The 23,646-nt window shown below is 59.9% G+C and overlaps 3 protein-coding genes across 5 annotated transcripts in view; 1 reads left to right on the top strand and 2 right to left on the bottom strand.

Moving 5' to 3' along the window:
- Positions 1-1,569: 1,569 nt before the first annotated feature.
- Positions 1,570-13,129, bottom strand: SEMA3G (semaphorin 3G). 2 transcript variants are annotated; one of them, XM_004738138.3, is made up of 16 exons: positions 12,925-13,129; positions 11,026-11,186; positions 10,867-10,929; positions 10,283-10,402; positions 9,927-10,017; positions 9,686-9,802; positions 9,311-9,456; positions 8,996-9,110; positions 8,834-8,903; positions 8,386-8,530; positions 7,880-8,111; positions 7,695-7,786; positions 7,011-7,052; positions 6,047-6,275; positions 5,621-5,760; positions 1,570-4,318 (listed from the first exon to the last, which is right to left on the bottom strand). In XM_004738138.3, the coding sequence occupies exons 1-16, from the start codon at positions 13,031-13,033 to the stop codon at positions 3,878-3,880; spliced, it is 2,313 nt and encodes a 770-aa protein (XP_004738195.1). In that variant the 5' UTR covers positions 13,034-13,129; the 3' UTR covers positions 1,570-3,877. The 2 variants fall into 2 exon arrangements, with proteins under 2 accessions (XP_004738195.1, XP_044935124.1); XM_045079189.1 differs by lacking the exon at positions 10,283-10,402.
- A 4,870-nt stretch (positions 13,130-17,999) lies between these two features.
- TNNC1 (troponin C1, slow skeletal and cardiac type) lies at positions 18,000-21,121 on the bottom strand. The gene is made up of 6 exons (XM_045079178.1): positions 21,038-21,121; positions 19,487-19,517; positions 19,121-19,267; positions 18,721-18,835; positions 18,312-18,448; positions 18,000-18,225 (listed from the first exon to the last, which is right to left on the bottom strand). The coding sequence occupies exons 1-6, from the start codon at positions 21,059-21,061 to the stop codon at positions 18,194-18,196; spliced, it is 486 nt and encodes a 161-aa protein (XP_044935113.1). The 5' UTR covers positions 21,062-21,121; the 3' UTR covers positions 18,000-18,193.
- A 1,395-nt stretch (positions 21,122-22,516) lies between these two features.
- Positions 22,517-23,646, top strand: part of NISCH (nischarin) — a 32,944-nt gene continuing 31,814 nt past the window's right edge. For both annotated transcript variants that reach the window (XM_004738141.3, XM_045079162.1), the window contains exon 1: positions 22,517-22,761. In XM_004738141.3, the coding sequence (XP_004738198.3) occupies positions 22,666-22,761 (96 nt within the window). In that variant the 5' untranslated portion in view covers positions 22,517-22,665. The remainder of the gene's footprint in view (positions 22,762-23,646) is intronic.

Genomic DNA, 23,646 nt, shown 5'->3' with positions numbered 1-23,646 from the left:
CTTGGACTGCTGGACAGCCACAGGCTTGGGGTGAACCCCAGTCATCCACAGAGGATCTGGCCAGGAAACGGGCTGTGGAGGCAGACCGAGTGTGGGAGGATCGGCAGAGGCCAGACCCAAGGGCCAGCAGACTGGCGGCGTGGCTGCCTTGGCCTGGGATGGTGGGTCCTGCTCCGGTGACTGTCGTGGGAAGCCAAGCTGTGGCTCTCCGAACTGGGAGGCCAGGGCCTCCACAACTTACAGGCTTAGAAAGCAGAGATTAATAAACTAATCTCACATGGCAGGGGAAGGAATTAATCAAACCCGCATTTTCTCAAAGTACGTTTCAAAACATTAGAAACATGAGGCAGTGATCACTTGATGGGAAAAAAGGACCCCAGGTTTGGGAGAATCATGTAGCTTGTAGCAGACGTGCAAATCAATGAGACATTATCGTGGGCTTCTTAGGGACTTCACAGGGCAAACGCACTGCACACACAGCAGCTCCGTGGGGCTAAAGGGACAGAAATCCCCATATTTATTTGACCCTTGTCACCCTACACCCATTTGGGAAATGATGACACTGGCCCAAAGACAAGGGGAAGTATGGGACTTTGAGGAAAAAGCTGCCAGAGAGAGAGAGGGAGGCCCCTGAGGCAGGAAATATGGCTCAAGGGAGGCCCTCCTAGAGGGAGGCCTGGGGGGAGAAGTCCAGGCCCAAGGGTTGGGAAGGGAGTGGTCTAGGGAGAGAAGAGGCTGTGGAGGCCGAGTACCTCCCAGCCCCTCACTCTGTGCCAAGTGGGTACTGATGATGCTTCCTGGGCGATGGCTTAGGACAGGGCACAGTGGTTCGATGCTGTCAGGCCCAGGGGCAAAAGGAGGACCCCTGCTCCAGGGCTTCAAGATGGGACAGATGACCGACTTTGTTAAGCTCCCCTACTCTGGCGTATGGATTGAGGGGCCCATACTCAGCGGGCAAGCAAGAGGTTAGCCTGGCAAGGTGCCCCTCCCCTCTTTGAATCACTCCTGCCTTTTCTGGGCTCTGTTATCTGGGCAGGAGCATGATGTCACCGGGGGGAGTGGGAGCCACGGGCTGTGGCGCCTTCAGCAGCATCCAGACGTCCCCTCCTCCTCACAAGCTTCTACCCCCACAGCGCAGCCCAGCACCGCAGGCAAGAGCACAGTGGCCTTAATATACGTTGGTATGTGGCATGCCAAGGAGACAGGCACCGGTCCAACTGTTGCTGTTACAAATATTGAGTGTTATTGTGGAAAAAGGAGCAGGGCTGCCTACGTGCCCAACTGCCCTTTGCCAGCAAATTTTTTTTCTGACTCAAGATCTTCCTGAAGCCCGAGAAGGTCAGTCTCAGAAGCCTGAGGGGCAGGAGTTTCCTAACTTAATAAGCCATCTCTGTTTCCTAGACCAAGCCCTTTGACTCCTTCCTTCCTGCCCCTCATGTCCATCTCCCTCCCTTCTAGAATATACCCCTTAGGGTGGCCTTCTCCCGCCTGGAATGGATGGAAAGGCTCTTCCTTTCCAGCTCACACAGATGGTATCAGTCAATTTAGAACAGAAATACGGAGATGCAATAATGATATAATTATGTGATATATTCACTCCATCGCTTTCCTTGTGGGTCTGTGTGGTAGACCACCATGTATCCTCATCAGAGCACAGAGGTGGTCATGACAATAAAAATAACAATAGTAATTAGGAGAAGGTGCTCTGCAGACAGAGAAACCACAAGGCCGATCTCAACATATGAATATAAAAATAGAATTCACACATAGAGGCATTTCCAGGAGTTAATCACACACAGTACCTCATGGGTGGGAGGTGTGGGGAGTTGGCAAAAGCTGTCCATAATTTTCTAAGTGCAGGTGTTCCTTGTTCAGGATTGGGAGCTCCTCTTCCATTTTCCAGAGTAACTTCCCCCGGAGAACCCTGCCTGGAGCAGCCCATGCCTGGGTCTAGCCTAGAGGCCACGGAAAGTCTGGCCATTTCTTCCTTGCTTCGCTGGGGTAGTGGGCCTGCAGCTCTGCGAGCCACAATTCCTGGGGCTCTGTCTTCTTTCCCGCCCCTCTTGCATGGCTCTGCCTCTCCCTCTGCTCCCTTCTCCCTCCCTCCTCCCCACAGTCCTCCTCCCCTCTGCTTTTACCTGCAGGCCTCCCAGCCACAGAAACCCCAGGCCCGAGGCATCCCAAGGGGGTGTTGGGTCAATCTCAGTGCCTCTGGTTCACTGTCCGTGAAGTCAAAGAGGAAGGGGGGCCTATTTCGGATCCCAGTTCTCTGGAGGTGATGGGGCGACTCACATAAAACCCAAGGCACAGATGCACAGTCTGGGTTTGAGTTCAACGGAGCAGGAAGCCCTGTCCTGCTTTTTATCTGGTGTTTTTTCCTTTCTTCATCTTGGTTGTTTTCATGGGGGGAATCTCGAACTTGATGCTCTTGTCCCCCTCCTGTCGGTTTTGTGCGTCACTAAACCTGCTCATATGCAGGTTGGGACAGACTTTTCATTCAGTCCTCCTCCTCCTCTCCTCTGTCCTCCCCAGCCCAAGAAACACATCACTGAGTATGGCAAAAACACCCCTACACCCTCAGACCGAATGCATCCTGGCCACCTGCACCTCACCCTCAAGAACCAGTAGGACTTAGCAGGCTTTTGCCCTCCGTTTTTTTTTTTCCCCCTTGAAAGAGAAAAGTCTTCATAAATGAAAACATTCACCACCAACCCGGCTTAGTAGAAACCAAAGATTCCAGGGTGGGAGACATCTGGTTTTCCTGTGGCTCCTGAGCTAACTGACACCATTTTGGGTTCTTGAGAATGCCTGCTCTGGGGTCCCCTAGCCCATCCTCGCGCGTCTCTCACCCTTTCCCCATCCCAGAGGCTTCCCAACCCTCGATGACAAAGCCCCGCACCTGGTCCTCCCATCCAGCGGCAGGTTCCCGCCCTCCCCAGCTATGGGCATGTTTGCACTGCCTGGTGAGAGACAGCCCCCTCCTCCTGCCCCACACTTCCCCAGCTCCCCTCTCCCCAGCTCTAGTCCACAGAACGGAGGATGACATTCCCCCACAACCCACCCTCTCCCTGCTCATCAGTCCAGAGACCCTGATGGTGGGAAGGGAGAATCCCGTCAGGAGCTCTGGGCATTGCAGGGAACCTGGCCTGACAGCGTGGGGTCTGGGGAAGGCAAGTCAGGCTGTGAGACACCGCTGGGCTTACGAAGTAGGGCCTGAGGCCCAGACCACCACCACCACCACCCCCGGGTGCCAGGGACCTCTGGCTGTCCATGCTTCTAGGATTCTGTGAGGGAGAAGAAGTGGTGGACAGCGGCAGGGAGCCACCAGGATATCAGGTCACAAAGTGGGGGGAGGGTCTCACTGTTTCACCAAATCACATCAGGTGCCCTTAACGGGTGCTACCTGGGAGGCAACTTCCATCTTCCTCCTGCTGCCTAAGGGCCCCCCACCCAGGCACCTCCTCGGACACACCCACACAACCACTCCAAGGGTCACTCAGAATGGCCATTGTTCTGCCTGCTGGGAAAGACCCACCCAGCCCTCTCACCACCGGGCACAACCGGAAATGTGCTCTGGGGCCATATCTGAGAACAAACAGCAGGCCCACGGGGGCTGGCAGCAGCCAGAGGGAGGCTGGCTCCAGCTAGGACTGGGAGCACAGAGGGGCAGGGAACAGGCCTCGGACACGGGGAGCCTCCATCGGGCCCCAGCCTTTCCTGGGGGCAGCCTGGTAGAATTACGGGGGGCAGAGACTCCTCTATCTCTAAGAGGCAGTTGGGCATGCAGGCCCCCCTCTGCCCTCGCTGGGTGAGTGGGAGACTCTGGGGGCTGCTGGGCCACCCGGTCCCTCCCGACCACCCTCTGCTCCATGCTCTTCTATGCGGCCTCTACCTCCCGGGGCGTCCGATTGCGCTCGGCCTGCACCCGGCTCTTCACCTTCTTGCCCAGCTCCGGCCCTGGCCAGCTCTTGCCCTTGGCCTGTTTGCCCCGGCTCCTGGAGGAGCACCACACGCGCTCGCAGTACTCGTCCACCCGCGGCAGGTTGGCGAAGCCGATGAGCTGCAGGATGTCCTTATACCAGGCCTTGGGCGGGGCAGAGGCCAGGCTTCCCCGCGCTGGGGCCTCCTCAGGCCTCGGCTCCCGGGGAAACAGGCTGGGGAGCTGCGAGGCCGCGATCACCTCCAGAGCCAGGCGGACCACGGTCTGGGAGAAGCCATGCTCCAGTGTCTTGCAGGTGTAGATGCCGGCGTCCAGGTGGCTGAGTCTGCGGAACAGCAGCCCCTGCTCTGTCTGCAGGACTCGCTCATCTGTCTTGACCTGTGGGGGTGTGGGAGGGTGTGAGGGGGGCTTGGAGTAGGGCACACACACCAACAGCTTCCTCCCCGCAGTTTCCAGATTCATATCTTAGGGCCCCGTGCTGAAGCACTCCCCTCCCCGCTCTTTCCTGCCCAGGCTGGCTTCCTCCTCCGGACTGTCCGCTAACTGCAGGCTCTCACCTTCCCAGGATCCAGGACCGGGCCTGCAAAGGAGGCTTTTGGTTTCTCCCCTAGTCAGAGCACTGGGGCACCTACCTTGGCCTTGGGAGAACCTGCCACATAGTCCCAGGGACCAGAGTGGGTAAAGGTATTTAGGGGCTTTTATTCAGGGAGGGTTATACCCACAGACCTAGGACCAGAAGTCCTTACCACTCTTTGAGCGCGCACACACGCGCATGCGCACGCGCACACATGTACACACACGTAGCCCTCCCTTTCCCTGACTGCACTGTTCACTCTCCCAGCCAGGGGTGGGCTGAGTGCCCATCGCAGGGCAGGAGGCAGCCGTGCTACTCTGATCCGGCCTGGATCCCGTCTGCACTTCTGCACGTGGAGGCTGGATCGCCCGGGCGGTAAGTATTATGTAACCATCTTGTTGCTGGCTGCCTCTGGCCTCCTGGTAGTGTCTTCCCAGTGCCTAGCCCAGCAGCTGGCCCCAAGCTGGCCTCCCCCGGTTCCCAAGCTGGAAGGAGAGCCCCTCCTGTAATGAGCGCCCTCCCTTCCCCTTCCCTGCCCGTGGGAGAGACTGGAGAACGGTTCCTCACCCTGCCACACCCACGCCCTCCTCAGGCCCCAGACTGAAGCCATTTCTGGGGTTGACAGACCTTCCCGGATGGGGGAGGAGAGGGTCTGGGCAGACAGCTAGACTCCGTGGAGGAAGTGTTGAGCTAGGCAGTGGGTGGGTGCTTAGGGGTGTATGTGTGCACAGGTTTCGGTGCAAGTTAGGTACCCCCTGGGCAGAGGAGAACCAAGAACCCCTGGGAAAGAGACCTTTCAGAGAGGAACCTTATGTGTAAAAGCACAGGGGGCTTCCCTCTCTTCCACCTCTGCTCCCCACTTCCCAAAGCTCAGCCCAATGCCTGGGAGTTAGCGGGCTCCCTGTCACAGGACGGCTTGCAGCCAGCTCTTGCTTGGGCTGTTCCCAGAGGCAGAAGGAAGGGCACCTCCTTCTAGGCACCCCAGGGACTTAATATACACTTTTCTTCAGTTGACCTTGGCAGGTTCCCCCCCAGAGCCCTTTCCTAGATTCAGAGAGGGATGCGGCGTGATGACACATGCAGGTGGAGGCAGGGTCCTTGCTCACCTGGTCAGGCCCCTGGCCCCCTGGCCTCTGCACGAACCAGTGCACGGCCGCCTGGGAAGACTTGGGCAGGCACTCCAGGAAGGTGCTGTTGTGCTCTGTGCCGTAGACCGTGGTGGCTGCTGCGGAGCCTGCAGCCTCCTCTGGGGGAAGAGGGGAGGGGGGCTCGGCTCAGGACTGTGGGACCCCAGGGTCCTCCACCAGTGTGACAGGGACCTAGGTGTCCATCACTGTCCAAAGACCCTCCATCCATACACTGACGGGAGCTGCACACGTAGGAAAAGTGAGGTGGCAGGGGGGCTGTTAACACAGGACCAATGAGGCCACACTTCCCAGGGGTTGAGCCCAGGCCTGAGGGGTGAAGAGGGGCCTGTGGGAGCCCGGTGGGTCTGCGCAGCCCCCCTGCCCCTGCCGCCTGCCACCACTCACCTTCCTGGCTCTCAGCCAGACACTGCAGGGCAGGGTTGCCGTGCCGGATGTCCTGCCTGCGGAACCGGCGCTTGCCAGGGCCGGGCCGGTAGCGGGCACAGGAGGCACCGTCCCAGGCACAGTATGGGTCTCGGGCCAGGCAGCACTCAGCACAGGCACTGCCGTAAGTTTCACACTGGTGCAGCCGCAGCCGGGCCACGCCTAGCCTTGAGCCCACGTACAGCGTTTGCTGGCAGGGACACAAGCAGAGCCAACATGAGCCCAGGCCCCACCTAGAAGCAGCTAGGCTCTTGGCCCCCTTGGGCTTCCTGAGAGCACCCCACCATTTGCAGGCAGTCTTCCAGAACCTCTTGGGTGTCTCCCCAAATGCCAAAAGTGTTTATCATGCACCTGACACACATCAGATCCTGTGCTAGGACACAGAGAGCAGGGGGCAGACCTTGCGTCCTAAGGGGCTTCTCCAAGCCCTTCCTGCTGCTGACTTTTGCTCTCTACCTCAGTAACCTTTATCCTGACTTGCCTCTGAGCTTAGAAATACACTCTGCTTTAAGCAATCCCAATACAAAAGTTGGGATTTACCCAAAGATACACGGGGGCGATAAGCTTGAGATTTTGCCGCTTGCCAAAGGATCCAGCGGGCCTCAAAAAAGTGGCTCTCCCTTGCAGGGTTTAAATTCTGGATTTTGTTTTCAAGCAGGAAGCTGTCGGCCCAGGGGGACTGGCCTCTGTGGATCTCCCCTTCTCTGAACACAGCCTCCCTTACTCAGGGTTCCCACTGTCCACTGGTTTCATGCATGGCATCTCAGCTCCCCTGCTGGACTCTCGAGCCTCATGGCAAGGCCTCACCAGGCAGCCCCAGAGCCTGCTGCAGCCCCACGTTGAGCAGACGGCAGCCTGCCGTGCTCAGAGAGTTTCAGAGGGGGATCAGAAGGAGGAGGAGCGGTAGGATGGCAGCTGCTCTTACCCTTTTGACAGAGATCTCCATCTCGGTGATGGGTGTTGGCACCTGCAGAAGGAGGAGGGTCTCAGAGAGGGCTGGGCTGGGGCCAGCTGTGTCCCTCCTTCAGCCTCCTCCAGCCCTCACATGGGAGCCACCTACCTCCCAGCCCGGGTCAGCGAACTCCCCGGCAACTAAGGCCAGACAGTCTTTCCCAGACATTGGGTTATTAGAAAGGTCCCCTCATGCTGGCTGGCCTCCAAGGAGGAGGCCTAGTGGAAAGCACAAAGCTCCAGTGTCCCCTCCCACAGCCCTGTTCTCCAGGAATGAGGCAGCTGCCCCACATCACCCATCCCATGTCAGGGTCCCAGCAGTCCCCCAGAGGCAGGTGATGCCCTGCCTGGCCCACAGAAGCCCTTAGAGACATGGGGGTCTCAGCCACCCCCTCACTGTGACTTGAGCCTGGCAGGGTTTTGTCAAGGGGGTGATCACCTTGGACACCCCTCCCTAGGCCCTCCAAACTTTGTCTGGGCCCCACGCCAGACAGCATCAGCAAGGCACTTTCTCCTCCACTGGCTGCGAGCTCAGTAAGGACAGGCCCATCCGCCTCCTGCACTTTGCTCCTGTGTCCCAGGAGCCAGGCCTAGACTCAGCAGTGGGGCTGGAGGGGACCCTTCCCATCAGTGCTCCCTCCCTACAATCTGCCCTCACCTTAAACACCTGGAGCTCCTCCAAGACCACCTCCTCGGACTCAGTGGAGCCCCCACCCTGGAGAGCAATGACCTTGAGCACGGAGCCTGAGTCTGGGGCAAGGGAGAAGGGGTCAGTGGGAGAAGGAGCAACCCCCTCCAGCCCACACACCTCCCCGGCCGGGCCACCCCACTCAGCCCACCCACCAGTCCCCAGGAAGATGACGTCGTAGGTCCCATCCTCTGCCTCCACGCGGTCCACCACGATCTGGTGCAACTGCTGGGCCAGATGCGTTTTGACAAGCACGGGGCGGCCCCGCCGTGGCCGCACGGGCCAGAACATAAGTGGGTGGGCTCGGGCAAATTGCAGCACCTCGTCTGGGTAGTTCTTGGTGCTGCCAAAGGGTCGTCCTGGCTGTGCTGTCATCTTGCTGGGGCACTGTGAGGAGCAGCAGGGGGGCACCTGAAGTGTCCTGGGGCCACATGCTCCCCAGCCCAGCCTGTTTCCAGGTCCCATGGCCTGGGCATGCCCACATCAGAGGGGCCACGCTAGCCGTAGCAGAGGCTCCTTGACGTGGTCAGGGCTCTGCTCCCCTTCTTCCACCACCTGGCCCCTCTGGAGCCCTAGCCCAGCCGCAAGGTTGTCCCAAGGTAGAATCCCTCTAGAAACTTCTCAGCCCTCTCTCCCGGCCTGGCTCCAGGCAGACACTCACCACTCCAGGCCGAGGGAAGGGCACCTTGCCCCCATAGGGTCCCCACTGGTGTTGGGGACCATCTTGGTGGGCAAAGGGCCCTTTGAAGACCTCCCAGATATCCTCCATGTGGTACACGCAGACGGCGAATCCCTGGAACACGGCACTGCCAAGGACGCACAGGGACAGTCAGGTCAGAGTGGCTGTCACAGGTGGGAAGGGGCAGCCTGGCTCCATGGACAGGACAGAGGGCGATCATGCCTACAGACAGCCAAGACCAGAAAACGAGGACACCCAGACAAAGACCGAGAGAAGGAGGGAGAAAATAGAGCCTCCGAGTCCTTGAGTCAGGGACAGAGACAGAGACCCACAGTAAAGTCGGGCCACAAAAGCAGGGGCTCAACAGAGGACGCTAGTGTGCAGAGACTGAACCCGGGCTGGGGATATGAGGGGAGACCCGTGTGCCCACCTGACCGTGCTAAACAGAGCATACACCTCGAGGTTCTTCCCTGCGCTGGGCCACAGCAGGAACACATCCTCTGGGAGAGAGAAGGTCACTGTCAATGCCGCCCACTCACTGCTCTGAGCCCTCTGCACCTGTACCCGCACCCGGCCCTGGCCATGGCCTTACCCAGCTGGTCAAAGTGGGTCTCGGCACCACCAGGGCCAGGCACCGAGCACACCAGCCTGGCCTTGAGGAAAGTGCTCCATTTGCTCACCAGCACGCGCTGGCCACCGAGGTCATTCTGGGGGTGAGGGTCAGAGTCAGCCTCCAGCTCCACGGAGATGGGCCCCCCTTCTGCTCCTCCACCCTCACCGCTGGAGGGAGAGGCACGGAGGCTGGCTTCACAGCCTTGCCTCGCTTTCCCTCCTGCTGCTGCTGGGAACGGGTGTAGGAAGGGAGTGTGGTAAGGATCTGACCTCACCGCCTCCTCCCGGCTCTCACCACGCAGACACGGCCGACGCGGCTGACGGTGACACGGCCTGGGCCACCATCGGGTGAGGGCACAGTTTCCGAGAAGAAGAAGTACACCTTATCATCATCCTGGTCAGAGTTGTCAGCAATCCGGGCGGCCATCACAAACCGCGGGTCTGGGAGGTGACAGGGTGCAGCTGGTTGGGGGACCCTCACAGGGAAGGATGGGAGCGGGGTCAGGGGAGAGGTGCCGGACCTCCACTGTGGGCTGGAGTCCCGGGGAGTAGAGTGGGGCTGGGCTGTCCGTCCCTCCCATCCCCACTCCAGTGCCAGGCCCTCCTGCCTCCCTGTCAGGGCTGGGGGCAGATCCCAGTCGGCCTTGCCCCTGGAAGACCCTGGGCTCACCGTGTAGGAGGTTCTGGTCAGAGTCAGAACGCAAAGCTGGCCGGGGACCCCCACTCCGGAAGATCATGGCCTCACGCCCCAGGAAGTCAGCCGTGAGGCCCGTGTACAGCTCCCCACCTGGGTGAGAATGGGGCAGAGTCAGGGGAGGAGGGCCAGGTCCCATAGCTGGTCCCAACCCTTCCCAGTGACACTGCCCAGCACCCACCCTCCTCCTGCCCGTCCTGGCCTGGACATCACCCACCTACAGAGGTGCTGGCGAAGGGACTGCTGGGCTCATGCGGGCACCGCCCCCGCCCACTTTCCACACTGCTGGGCTCAAGGTGGAGCACATGCTGGGGGAGAGGGAGGAAGGGAGAGAAGGGTGTCACCTGGGAAAGCAGCCCAGCCCCCCACCCAGGCAGTGGCCATCGCGTGCAGCTGGAGAGTGGGCGGAAGACGTCCTCATTCAGGGCCCCGCCAACGGGGTCAGCCTGGCACAAAGATGCCTTTCAGCCCCTGACCTCTCTGCCCTGAGCCGGGCTCAATGGGAAGTGTTCAGACAGTAGGGCAGAAATGTCACTGCATCCCAGTCCCTTGCGGGGCCTGTGCCGGGCTCACCTCCCCACGGTGCCCGACCGTGATGAGGGCACAGGTGGGCTGAAAGGCCCCAGTGCCGCACACCAGCAGGTGGGTCCTGTTGTGGGGCTGCAACACCCGTACGAAGTTGGCACACTCCACCTAGCAGGGAGAAAAGGGGTGCGGTGGAGGGGGTGAGGAGGTGTTTACCGTCTCTGTGGGCCCCAGGACTCAGCCCTGCCTGGCTAATCAGCTCTGGGGACCTAGGGTAAGGGTGACATTCTTCACAGACTTTCAAGAGCCCTCAGGATCTGCTCCAAATACCCCTAGCACAAGTACCCCTGGGGAGTGGCCCCAGGCTGTCCTGGGGGTCAAGCCCTGAGTGTTGGTCATGGTTGGGGGACACTCTTTTTAAAAAAAAAAAAAAAAGATTTTATTTATTTACTTGAGAGTGAGAGAGAGAGCATGAGAGCTGAAGGGTCAGAGGGAGAAGCAGATTCTCCACTGAGCAGGGAGCCCAATGCGGGACTGGATCCGGGGACTCCAGGATCATGACCTGAGCCAAAGATAGTCGCTTAACCAACTGAGCCTCAGGCACCCGGGCAGTCTCTCCTGACCGCACTCACCAAAGGATCTCTTCCCTTGCGAACACACTCCTCCTTCTGTCCTGGCTGCGGTGGCCACTGGACCTGAAAGAGAGCCTGGCTGACGCCTGATCTCACAGCCTGTTTCCCCATCCAGCTCCCAGCTCACAGAGAGACCCTCCCTTCCTCCGCCCCACTCACCTCCCGGGGATCCGGCCACGACTGGTCTAGCCGCAGAGAGTAGATGGCATCACGGCCCCCCAGAAAAAGGCGGTCCCGGTACTCATCCAGATACATGGCTCGAAGGTCCAGAGAGCCCCGGGGACCCAGAAAGACAGCTGAACGGTTGGCAGACAGGAGATCTCGGAGGGAGCAGATTGGAAGTCAGCGCGTACTGCTGTGCCCACTTCCTCCGTTAAGGTGTGGAGCTGGAGGGGTCCCAGCTGTGCATTCACACACACACACACACACCCCACATCTGGAAAATGTTTCCGGCCCCAGGCCTGCTGAAGGGCTTCTGGGAAACGGCTCCTGGGAGTGGGTGGGACCGGAGGCTCTGAGCCCCGCTTCCTACCCATTCATCCTTTAGTCCCTTGATCTTTCAGTTAACATCTCCTTCCCATCTGTGCCCTTCTGCGCCCACTGCGGTCCCCAGGGAAGATGGCGCCACCAGCAGAACTTATGGTAGCAAGCTGGGCAAAGTGCTGGGAAGAGCCCAGGGGGAGGCTGAGTGAGTGTGAGCAGTGGGCGAGGACGACTCGGTGGGACAGGTGGACAGACACGGGAGAGCGTTCCCAGCAGAGGAAACACCTGGCAAAGGCCTGGGTATGGGAAAAGCCCGCTATGGTCAGGTGGAGCCCAAGGCTCTGGTCCAGGGATACGACTAAGGAAGACTTTCTCCTCCGCAGACACTGCCCTCCCAGGCCCCAGCTGTGGGGGGTGGCTGGCGGGGGACGCTGGGCCCAGGAGCCGAGGATCCTGAAATAGTTTCCTGGGGTTTGGCTAGGGAGGTGAAGGTAACAGGTGGTCAAAGGGGCGTGCAGCAGGATGTGGTGGGAAGGGGCGTTGGCCACCCCTGGGAAAGCCAGGTATCCCACACCTGCCCAAAAGTGGCAAGCCCGCACCCACTCCATTCCCAAACTCATCAACAGCCTCTTCCAGGAAGCCCTCCATGGCTGACAGTACTTTCAAGGGAATTTGCCCTATTTAAGCTTTTGCTTACAGCTTGATTTTTGCCCCAGTCCACAGCTCCCAAGAAAGGACCACACACCCCACCACCACCACCAGACCCAACCACGGACTCCAGAGTAGAACCATATCTCCTCTCCCAGATGTTCCAGAGAAGGCTGGGTGTCCCGCTTGGATTGGGGTTCCCAGGGAAGGTGATCACCCATCTGGTTTCCCCAAGAAGTATCTCAGGGACCTTCCCCGTGGACCACCCCCACAGATTCAGAGAAGTCTGCACCAGCTGCAGCACGGAATACCAGGTTAGAGCCGCGGGGGCACCTCCTGGGCCAGGATGGGCCAAGAGGGGAGGCTGTGATCCCCTTTCAGGCTGTGAAGAGCCTCTGGGACAGAAAGGGAAGGACAAAAGCCAGCACTATGAAGTGGGCTACAAGAGGCAGATGGGAGGTGGGGGCCTCTGGCTGTGAGGACAGGGCGAGGGATTCCACTGCAGGCTGCTGGCCCAGGCTCTCACAGGTGCCCAGGCTCAGTGCACACCTCCTCCAGACCTGTCCTCTCCATCCCTCCCCATCTCTCCCTGCCCATCCCTACTGAGGCCTCTCAGGACCTCCACGCTTCTCTCCTTTTCTCAGAAGCCCCCCTCAAGTTGTCCCCCTGCATCTCTGCCTCTCCCTCCTCCCCCCTCCGGGGACCTGCCCCTGCCCTCCTCCCAGGTCCCGCCTCTGGCGGCAGCTGGATCACCATCTCCGGGAATGACCGTGAAGTCCTTCCCACGGGCTGTGTGGGAGTGACCGCATCCCTCCGGTGAGCAGAAGAGGCTGCCCAGCGCCTGGCTGGGCACCCCTGAGCCGGGGATGTCACAGGGTCCCGGGCTCCCACAGACGCACCCTTGAAGAGGGCGTGCACTGCTGGTACCTCGGTAGGAGAGCCGCAGGCGGGGCACGCTGGGGCCAGGGGTGGGGCTGCCCCCGTGGAGCAGGAGGCCCCCCAGGAGGCAGCAGATGGCCCAGGCCGAGGGGGCCATGCTGGGGGAACCGAGGGCACCACGCTGCTGGTCGAGGTGCCCCAGGTCCGCTGCTGGCTGCTGGTTGTTGTTTGTTCCGCGGCCCGCCAGGCCTGACACTTATAAGGCAGCGGCTCCGCCCCCTGTAGGGCCCAGAAGGCGGGAAGGAGGAGGGAGGCAGGGAGGGAGGGAGCAGCAGGAGGCCCACCCGCCTCCGTTATCCACCTGCTGCCTCTCTCTCCACCCTCCTTGGCGTGGTTAATGCCTCTGTGTCACATTGGCTAGTTTCCCAATGGGGAAACTCTTTCCCGGCTGGGGTGTGGGTGGTTTACATGAAATGTCCACAAACCCAAGTCTCCAGGCTCCAACAAAATGTCGTGGAGGCCGGGGGTGTGTGGGGGGGAGACATAGCCTGGAGGAAAAGTCAGGGGTCAGAGATCAGAGGTTGCTGGGCTGGCTGGACGTCTCGCTGAGCCCTCCTTTGCTCCCTGCCTTTCCATTGCCCATGACAGAGACCCCACGACAGAAACAAACTGACTTGAGCCCAGATCCCTGATACCAGGAGGGTCCAGCTCCCTGAAGCCCTGCCTGGCTCCCCAGCTCCCCTGGCAGGGCCTAAGTTGCCTGGGAGGGTCATTCCAGTCCAAGGGACTCCATGTTTTGGGTGGGGGCTTGACATCTGGCCACACTTCATAGATCTGGGGTTGGCAAGAGATGAGCCCAGCCTCCTCCACCCAAGCCTGTCCCTGTCTGGCCTCCAGGCCCCTTCCCAGCTCACTGGGGCAGAGGACAGGATGCACTCCATGCTCGGGGACTCCCCCATTATCCCTCAGCCCTGCAGATCCACCAGAGCTCTAGGCCTCAGTGTCACCAAGGGAGTAGTGGGTTCTTCCCCGAGTTCCCCTTTGCACACAGACACTATACCTATGTCCCTCCGGAGTGAGGATGGAGGTAGGACACTTACCCCATCCCCCATTCCCTCTGCCCTGCACACTGATTCAGGGCCAGGCAGGCCACAGAAGAGGGACAAAGGAGAGACAAGCCTGAGGGATTAAATAGGGGCAAGTGAGGGGACCTCCCTATGCCCCCCATCCCACAGCAGCCCCCGTCCCCCCCCTTCGCGGCTGTCATTCCATCCCACCCTAGAGCCCTTCACTCAGAATCTGAGGTTCCAGGCACTAAGATCTCAGACGTCAACCAGAGCTGGAGCTCCAAGGATCCTAGAAATTCCTGCAAGTTAGTCCTCCCAGATGGACCAGCCTGAGCTCTTTGATGGTGGTCAAGAAACTTGGGACCATCAGAGAAGGAAGGGCCTGGCCCAGGTCACACTGCAGGCTGACAACAGGCTCTGCTCAGCCCTGCCCCCTCCTGGGACTCTTGTTTTCTTCTGGGACTTCTGGGGTCCTGGGATCCTTCCTTCCTCACCCCCATCTCATCCCTGGAAGGGAAACAGGTTGGCTCCTTGAGTCAGCATGAGAAGGACCAAGGGACCTGGAACCCTGTCTCCTTGTCTCCATCACCCCCTGCCACCCATATACATGCCTCCCCCCGGGGGGTCCTGACCTGGCATTGGGTGAGGGGCAACTCAGAGAGGTCAGGGACTAGCGTCAGCCCACCCCACCTCTGGCTTCTCCAAGAAACTTGGCCAAAGCCTTCCCATCTCTAGGCCTCAGTCTCCTCCTTCCATAGCTGGGGAGCAGCCAGGCTCCACACTGGTGAGTTGTGCCTGTGCAGGGGCTGTCATGGACCCTCAGGAGGGTGGAGCCCCTCTGCCTCCAGTTCCCTGGGGAGTTGTTTCAGCCTGCAGACTGGGCTGAGGGCCAAAGTCTGGCTGAAGATTGAGCTGGACAGCCCCTCAACTAGCATGTGGCCACCAGCTGTGATCAGGAGGCCCAACAACTCCCTCAGTCTGCCAGCTCGCCCTGGGGGTCTCAGCTCAGCCAGCGCCCCAAGCTAGGGCTGCAGGGAGGCCCGGGTATATTGGAAGCCGATGTGCTGGGCAGCTCACTCCACACTGCAGAAAAACAGCCTGTTGCTGGGGCTGAGAGCCCAAGAGCTACTGTGAACTTGTTGTATGGCCTCAAGCAGCTCTTCTCCCTCTTTAGGCCTCATTTCCCCAGTCAGGGAAGGGGGTGAGGATCTCCTGTGAAGGCCCCTGCTTGCTGGCCGCAACTTGGAAACGGACCCCAAGTGTACCCTTGATACCCACTGACCGATGGGTCCAGCCACAGGCATCTTGTGCCATCTAATGGACACAGAGGGAACTGCAGGGGGTTCCACTACGTCAGGCCCTGGGCAGGGCAGTGGGGCCACCCCCAGAAACCAAAGCCTCTTGGGGCAGTAGGCAGTAACCAGATGACCGTACTACGAAAAGGCAGGAGCAGCAGGAGACTCGAGTGATTGCTTCTGATCAAGAAATCAAGGGAGACTTCATGGAGGAAGCCCTATCTAGGCAAAGGATGACATAGCCCAGAAAAAATGGAGGGGACCAAACACAGCAGAACAAAGTAGATGATGCACACGCCGGATCTTAATGCTGGGTGTGGTGGGAGCTTGTGAGCTCTTGTGGTGTGTGTGCTTGTTGGATGTCTCTAGTTCTTCCCCAGCCAACCTCATTCTGGAAAAGAGACACTGGGACCATCACCAGACTCCCCTCCCTATGGACTCCCCTCCACTACCACCCAGCCTCCCCATGTAACCTCTTGATAGTGGCCCAGCCATTCTCCTTTTTGTTTCATGGAAAGCTTAACTCTCGGAGTTTCTCTCTTCTCCTTTCCTGATCCAAACAGAAGCCCACGTCCTCCAGGTGCCCGGACCCTAACTCCTCCTCACCAACAACCACCTTCTCCTGCCCAGGTCTCAGCCACTGTCCTCATCCTCTAGCTCACTCACCACTGATAAGGATGTGACCTCCGGCATCTCCACTCAGAATCCCTTCCCGTGGACGCCACAGTTCTTCCCTCGTGCGTTCAGCCTGATTCCCCTTGCCCAGCTTGGATCCAGGCATTCAAACATTCCCCAGAGACCTGTAACCTCTCACCTTCTGCAGCCTCACCCCTGCATCACGCATCATCCTTTGCCAGCCTCACTCGGGGTCCCCTCTTCCCGCCCCACGCATTCCCCTACCCCACCTTTAAAGGAGCTTCCCTGTTTTCCAGGTCTCCCCACAGCTCTGGCGCATTTCCTGTAAAGCTGCACCAGTGTTGTCCATGCCCACCAGCTCCCTTTATCTCACCTCGTTCCTTTGGTCCTCTCCAGTCGGGCTCCAAGGAAACCCTCGTGGCCACATGGTCAAGACCTCGGGGGGCCTCCAGGTCCCTAACCCCAGGGCCACCAGCAGATTTCAATGTCCCCACCCTTCCCTCCTGGCTCCCGGGACTCCTCATTCAGCCAGGATCTCTCCCATCCCCCTGGCCGCACCTCCTCTCCTGGACTACCCACATGGGATGGCGGGTGAGGTAGAGATCCACCTGTCTATACTCAGTCTCCCCAGGGGCCTCACAGGGCCCGGGGCCGGGAAAGCCCTTCTTACTCAGGACACGTGGCTTTGCAGAGCACTCTCTGCCCCCTCACTTAGCTCCAGCCCTGCCTGGACATCCTCACCACCCTGTCCCAGAGGCATCGCGACTTGGACACGTACAGAAGATTCACTCTCTCTTCTGTGACTGGCCCACCAGAAATGCACATCATCCAGGATCCCATACCACTCCTGCCTCGTGGCCACCGTGTCTCCATAATCCCCATTCCAGCACCACACCGATTCCCTCGCTGCACTCATCACCCTCTTGTCTTCCTGAGCTGATGGTCAATTTCATGAAATTAGGGACAGAGCCTCCCTCTGAATGGTTGCAGCATCCGGCCCATGCCGGGCACAGGGTAGGGATATGACCAGGGCAGGTGGGCCCACGGCGGCTCTGCTTCCTCTCCCAGGATGTCGTTGCTCCGCGGTACAACGCACAGGTCCTTGAGTTCTCCAGCTCCCGAGGGTAGGCCTGAAGGGACCCCACTGCTCTCCGGCAGCCGGAGAGCTCCCGTAGCTCTGGCCTCTGCTGGAGGCATCTCCAGAATTCCAAGACTGTCTCCGGAATGCTGAGCCTGTCTGGAGAATGCCAAGGCCAGGGCACAGGTGGAGAGGCCTCGGAGTGGCTGGGTGGAGCAAGGACAGCTGCTGGCATTCTGGCTGGAGCCTGCACACCATGGCCAGCTGTCGCTTCTGCGAGCACCACTGCTGACACCGCCATGTCCTTGCTGCCACCCTCTTCAAGGCCAGTGCCACTGCTCTGACCCCCACTAAGTTGAGAGCCACCAAGCCTTACATTTCCATTCCATCAGGAAGGGACAGTGGGCTGCTGGAGCCTCCAAGGTTCAAGGGAACTGGAAATTACACCGGTGTGGACCTGGTGTATCAGACAGAGCCCCGGGCTGGAAGCCACTTGTCTTTGTCGGTCACCAGACTCACTGATGACCTTGACAGGTCCCTGCACCTCTCTGGGCCCCTCACTTGGCAAATGGGTGAATGGAGGGAGAGCAGATGGTGTGCCCCTCATTCCTGGGCAGGCAGTGCCACTAGTGTGAAATGCAAGTGCCACAGCCCACTGAGCCCCCAGAGCAACCCGCTTCTCCACAACCGGAGCTGAGAAGGAGCTGGGCTGCCATGCCAAGTGGCCTCCAGGGCCTAGCAGGGTGCTCTGCTCTCTCCAAGCACAGGACCTCTCAGCTGCCCATTGGCGACCAAAGCCACATCCCCCAGGAGCATGTTCACTGTGGATTCCTGGGCCACTCCAAGTCCAAATGCTGAAACTCTGGAGATGGGGCCTGGGCATCAGCAGTCCTAGAAAGGAGCCACTGAGCCATGGAACACCGTCATCTCCAACCCGACCTAAGCCCGCTGGTAGAAGACGGTGTAGGGGGACAGGTGGAGTGCAAGCAGGAAATGGACTTCAGAGCACCCACAGCCCCCTGGGGTATGAAAGCCAGACAGCAGGTATCCAGGGAGCAGAGCTTTAATCGCATTCCCTACGACAGGGCTGGGGGAGGCAGTCAGGGAGGGCCCACCCCCTCCTTGGGAGGGTCGACAACACACCCAAGCTCACATCCTGGGGACCCCAGCCCCTTGCCCCCACCCCAGGGCCCGGCTGGAGTTGGAAGGTGGCACCGGCAGCTCCGGGCGAGGGCTGGTGTCTACTCCACCCCTTTCATGAACTCCAGGAACTCTGTGAAGAGAGGAGCAGGCCCAGGTCAGAGAAGGGGTCTGGCCAGGTGTGGGTAGCAGGGGCCCGGCACAGCAGCGCCCCCTCACCGTCATAGTCAATGCGGCCATCGTTGTTCTTGTCACCATCCTTCATGAGCTCCTCGATGTCATCTTCCGTGATGGTCTCGCCTGTAGCCTGAAGCATCACCTTCAGCTCGTCCAGGTCTATGTAGCCATCAGCATTTCTGGGTGGTGGCGGGGCGGGGGTGGGGGGGAGCAGGTGGAAAGGGGCAGGGGGGAGGGAGGAAGCGAACCTTAGAGCTCCTGGTGCAGGCTAGAGGAAGGGAAGAGGCAGCCCCACCCATGACCGCAGGAGGCAAGGCGGGGCTGCTGGGAAGAGGGACATCCCATTCTCCCACTGCACAGAATGGGAGACTGAGGCCTTGAGGTCACAAGACTGTCCCCTTTCCCTGCCTCAGCTAGGGTCAGGGTCAGAGGTCCAGGGAGGCGCACTCACTTGTCAAACATGCGGAAGAGGTCCGACAGCTCCTCCTCAGACTTTCCCTTGCTGTCGTCCTTCATGCACCGAACCATCATGACTAGGAACTCATCGAAGTCCACTGTGCCGCTGCCTGCGAGGGGCGCGGCATGGCCATCAGTGAGGGATGGCTAGAATGCTCTCAACGCTGAGCCCTGGTGTTGTCCCCTGCACGCACCCTTATAGCAACCCTATGAGATGAGTGCGGTCGTCATGCCCATTTCATAGATGACATGACTGAGGCTGAGAGAGGCTAACAGGTTCCCTCAAGGGCACCGAGTAATGAGTGGCAGAGCCAGGACTCGGGTCCCAAGCAAGCTGAGGCTGAGGCGGGTCTGGGGCCGTGGGGGCGGTTGGGGGGGCGGGTAGGAGGGCTCACCGTCCTCATCCACCTCGTCAATCATCTCCTGCAGCTCCTCAGGTGTGGGGTTCTGGCCCAGCATCCTCATCACCTTGCCCAGCTCCTTGGTGCTAATGCAGCCATCCTCGGCGCCCAGCACGAAGATGTCAAAGGCTGCCTTGAATTCTGGCAGGGGGAGAGGGAGGGGAGATGGTTGGGGGAGTTACAGGGTGGCCAGGGCTCAGAAGCCGGGACCCCAGAAGGCCAGACCTCTGGGGCTACCTGCCAATTGCCCATTTCCCTCCAAGACCTCTGAGGTCATAGTAAGAGGGACCCCAGCCTCTGGGGTCCTTATGCTCTCCCAGCCCGGCACCACTGTACCCCCATATGTGTTGGAGCACTCACCATTTTTTTGCTCTTCTGTCAGCTGTTCTACCTAGAGAGAAAAGGAAGTCTCAGGATTCAGATTCAGGAGTTAGTTGCTGTTAAGGAAATCAACCCATTCCACAGATGGGGAAACTGAAGGCAGGAAGAGGCAGGGCATTCCCAGGTCACAGTCCTCACTCCTCCCTCCCTACCCGCCAAAGCCCTGAGGTGACCCAGCTGGCCTCACTGAGGCTGGGCTTAGGGCCAGGGTGACAGGTGGGTGCCCCCTCCAGGGCCAAGGTGACCCTGAGTAACAATAGTCAGTGACCACTCAAGTGCCCTTTTGGCGCCCCTGCTGAAATCCAAGCTGGGTGGCCTGAGGGACAGCTGTCCCTCAGGTTGGGACAATAAAACCAGTGTGAGGATAGGCAAAGCCATCCACTGTAACCTGACCGGGATGGCCACTGGGCTATTTTTAATGGGGAACAAAGTTAAACCTGGTGATTGTTCTGGGGACTCTGGCATGCAGGGGGTGGGGCAGTGTTATCTGGCCCCCTGGCCTGCTGGTGCCTCAGGAGCCAAAATTAGTCCCCAGCCCCACCAGGCCTTGTATGGGCACAGGGTGGAGGGCTTCCCTCCCCCAGCTCCATGGACTCCTGCAGGATAGGCAGGGACAGCCCCAGAGCCAGCTGTAGCTCTTCCGGCCGGGGAGTGGAGCTGTATTCCCAGGGCTGAGGGAGGGGTTCCCTTGGGGACAGTTGTCTGGGCCGAATGTCCTTGGCTCTGGGGCAGGGGCAGGTCAGCAACACCCCCGACTCCTGGGAGGGACTAGTATCTGAAGCCCCTCAGTGACCCTAGGATGCGGCAGGGACTTGGGGTGACTACTCTCCAGCACTCACCCCTGGCTAAACCACTGAGCCCCAAGCCTGCTACGCCTGATGGAGGCTGTAGCCCCGGTTCTCTATTCCTTTTCTGCTGACTCTCCCCCACGCCTAGGGCTTCCCTGCCTGCCTCAGACTTCTGAGCCCCTTCTCCAGCTCAGGATTCTGGCTCTCCAGCCCCCTCCTCAAGCTCCTGTCCCACCCTCCACAGCATCTGCAGCCTTCCGAAGAACTGGAGGTAGGTGGGGGATTAGAAGTGTGAGAAGCAGAGTGTGAGGGGCAGGACTGGGGAGGAGGGACAGGGAGACAGCAGCAGATTAAGAGGGGCAGCTGGGAGCAACAAAGAGATGGAAAGTCTGAGAAAGGCAAAGATCCAGAGACCACAGACACGAGTGAAGGGAGATGTGACTAGAAGACAGTGACACAGACTACAGACACTTGGAGACAGGAGCAGACATGATGCTAAAAGCAGGGACTTCCTCCACCCACCTAAAAGCTCCTCTCCAGACCCTGAACCCCTGACTCCTTCCGCACCCCAGAACTGGAATGCCCAATCCACCATCCCCTTGAAGGCCTGGGCTGAAAGTTGCACGGGCCCTCTCCTGGGCCCCCCACCACCTTTGTGGGATGACCTCACCCCCCAGCGTGAGTTGAGTGAGCCCCCAGTGGGCCCACCCACTCCAGCCCTGAGGCCTGCCCAGTCCCTCACCGCAGCCTTGTAGATGTCGTCCATGCTCGTGGCTCACAGGGCAGGCTGCTGGGGTTGCCAGCCAGTCCTGGGCTTAAATAGCCCTGCCCCACCGCATTCCGGGCCAGCCCAGCCCACCCCTGCGTGCAGTATCCTCCACCCCCTCCCCCAGCCCTGGTGATCTCAGGCTGGCCTGAGTCCCTGTGTCCTCTGCCCAGTGCAGGGAGCAGATGAAGGGCTGCAAGGACCACATCTTTTCCCCTCTGTCCTCCATGGCTCCCAGGGGACTCTCCGGAAAGGTTTCTTGAATGAATGAAAACTCGAGCCAAGGAAAGGACAGGTGCTGCAAAGTAGTGGGCCCCAGGCCAGGCCCTTAGACACACAGCAGCTCAGCTCCAATCAAGGAAGTGGGCAATATTATTTTCACTTTTCAGATGCGGAAACGGAGGCTCCTAGAGGGCTAGTGACTTGCTCAGAGTATGGCTGACTTGGCAGCCCCTGTCTTAAGCTAAACCTATTGGGGAGGGGGTAATACTGGCCAGCAGTATGCAAGGAGAGGACCTGCCAGGAGAAGCCTCAAATGCCAAGCTCAGAGTACGTTGCTCTGTAACATTGGAGAAAGAAGTCATTGACCCACCTTAGCACAGAGCTATCTGTAACCCTTCAGCCAGGGGTGTTAGAGCATCCATGCCCAAGACCTCTCATCTCCCCAGGGAGAGCAGTACTAGCTCTGAGTTTGGGTAAGTTGCATTTAGTCAATGAACACACCTACAGATGCCCCATCTGTGCTAGGCTCTTCCCCTCCAGCTCTGTTACTATCTCCCTCTTTGGGGTCCTGGTCTTCCCCTGGCTTGGGGCTCCATCTCTGTGTCTGCCCTTCCCTATTCCAGCACTGTGGCTTCTGGACCCAGGGCCAGCCTGCCCCCACCACCTTCTGAGCTCCCGCAGGACAGCATCTGGGGGTCTTGCACTCAACGACCAGCACATATCGCTTCCTTCTACCCAAAGGCAGAGCCCCCTCTCGATGACTACACCAGCTCCCTGCCCTGAGCGCTGTGCCTTGCATGGATTATCCCCACATAATAGAGGAGGTCTCCAAGTCTCAGAGTGGTTAGGAACTGGCGCAGAGTTACTCTGTCCAGCTTGAGCTCTCAAGCACAGCTCATTTCATCTCGTTCAATCCTCTTGTGCCCTACAGGGAGAAAGCCGGAGAACCAGGCCGGCGCGATTACTGCCCCTTTTCTGGAGGGGAAACAGAGGCCGGATGGAGCAGTGACTTGCTTCGGGTAGCCCGGAAGGTGCGAGGTCTTCCGTCCTCCCTTCGCCGGCATCGAGTAACAATGCCCAGAGCTTCCCCGGCACGGTGCCTCAGTTTCCCCGGGGCTGCGGAGAACGCCACAAGCTCCGCTCACAAATTACACAAGCACACAGGCCTCTGCGAACTGCGCACGCGCGCTGTCGGCGGCTGCTGCCAATTACGCGCGAGGGGCGGGGCGAGGGCGAGAGTGGCGGCGGGGCCAAGATGGCTGCGCGGCGCGCGGCGGGGGCGGGGGGCGGTGGGGGCGAGGGGGCGGTGGGACGCTGACCCCGCCCCCTACTGCTGCCAGTCTGCGCCCGGCGGTGGCGGCTGCAGCAGCGGAGCCCGAAACATGGCGGCTGTGGCGCGCAGCTTCGGGCCGGAGCGTGAGGCCGAGCCGGTCAAGGAGGCGCGGGTTGTGGGCTCTGAGCTCGTGGACACGTATACGGTGTGCAGGGGGCGCGGGCGCCAGAACTGGGGGTGGCGGCTGGAACCCTGAGTCCCAAGTCGGGGGCTACTGAGGGGATCTGGGCCCCGCCATCGGGGAGGATGGGGTAGCGGGGGCCTCGATTTCGAGGAGGGCAATCTGGGGAACGGGTATGGGTTTCGCAGGTCCAGGAACAGGGGCCGGGGGTAGGTCGCAGGGAGGGAGCTTGGGGAAGGGGGACGCTTTCAGAAATGAAGGCTAGCGTTGGGGAAGATCTGGGGATAAAGAGGGTCTGCAGAAGACGGGAGTCTAGATGAGGCGGAGGCCCTTCTAGATTCTCTAGGCCTGGAGGGGCGCCGGCCCGGGAGTACGTGACCGGGGGTCCGGGAGGGGGAGGGGGTCTCTGATGGATGGTCGGGAAAAGGTTCGGGGTCCTGCAGGCCATGAAGAAGACGGAACGGGGCCTTGATCTGGGGGGGTGGAGGTTGGGGTCGCAGTTGAGCTTTGCTTTAAAAATGAGGGGCGATCTGGAGCCCCAAGGCTTTGGGAGTCAGGCAGAGACCAGATTGGGGGAGGAATGGAGCCGTGACACGGGGGACCTGAGGTGGTCGCTCTGGGCTGAAAGTGTAAGACCCAGGAACCTCAGGGGTCTTCATGGCTTTGGGCGAAGGGAGCCTGTTGAGGCAACTAGCCGCCCACACACTTCAGGGCTGTGGGGGAGGTGGAGAACAGAAAAGGGGGGTGGAGTTCCAGACTGTGATGGAGTTGGGAGGCTTTTCTGGATCTGGATGGAGTTGGTCGCCAGGCTTTTGGGTCTGGCAGGGACTAGCCTTGGGGTGGGGGCGTATTGAGCATCTCCCAGCCTCCTGTTCTTTGTTCCCTGAGGGTGGAGAGTTGGGGGGGGTG

Source organism: Mustela putorius, unplaced genomic scaffold (genome assembly GCF_011764305.1).
Source record: "Mustela putorius furo isolate JIRA1106 unplaced genomic scaffold, ASM1176430v1.1 tig00000095_pilon_pilon_pilon, whole genome shotgun sequence".
Lineage (NCBI taxonomy): Eukaryota > Metazoa > Chordata > Mammalia > Carnivora > Mustelidae > Mustela > Mustela putorius.
Note: the sequence above shows the minus strand (reverse complement) of the source record. Positions and strands in the feature narration are given on the sequence as shown.

Excerpts from the sequence above, each read along its gene's own strand:
- SEMA3G (XM_004738138.3), bottom strand. The coding sequence starts at position 13,033 with ATGGCCCCCTCGGCCTGGGCCATCTGCTGCCTCCTGGGGGGCCTCCTG. Across the intron at positions 11,187-12,924 it reads CCTGCGGCTCTCCTACCGAG|ATCTCCTGTCTGCCAACCGT; the intron begins GTACCAGCAGTG and ends GCTCCCTCCGAG. Across the intron at positions 8,531-8,833 it reads GCTCTGTTTAGCACGGTCAG|TGCCGTGTTCCAGGGATTCG; the intron begins GTGGGCACACGG and ends CGTCCTTGGCAG.
- TNNC1 (XM_045079178.1), bottom strand. The coding sequence starts at position 21,061 with ATGGACGACATCTACAAGGCTGCG. Across the intron at positions 19,518-21,037 it reads ACGACATCTACAAGGCTGCG|GTAGAACAGCTGACAGAAGA; the intron begins GTGAGGGACTGG and ends TTTTCTCTCTAG. Across the intron at positions 18,226-18,311 it reads TGGCCGCATTGACTATGACG|AGTTCCTGGAGTTCATGAAA; the intron begins GTGAGGGGGCGC and ends CTCTCTTCACAG.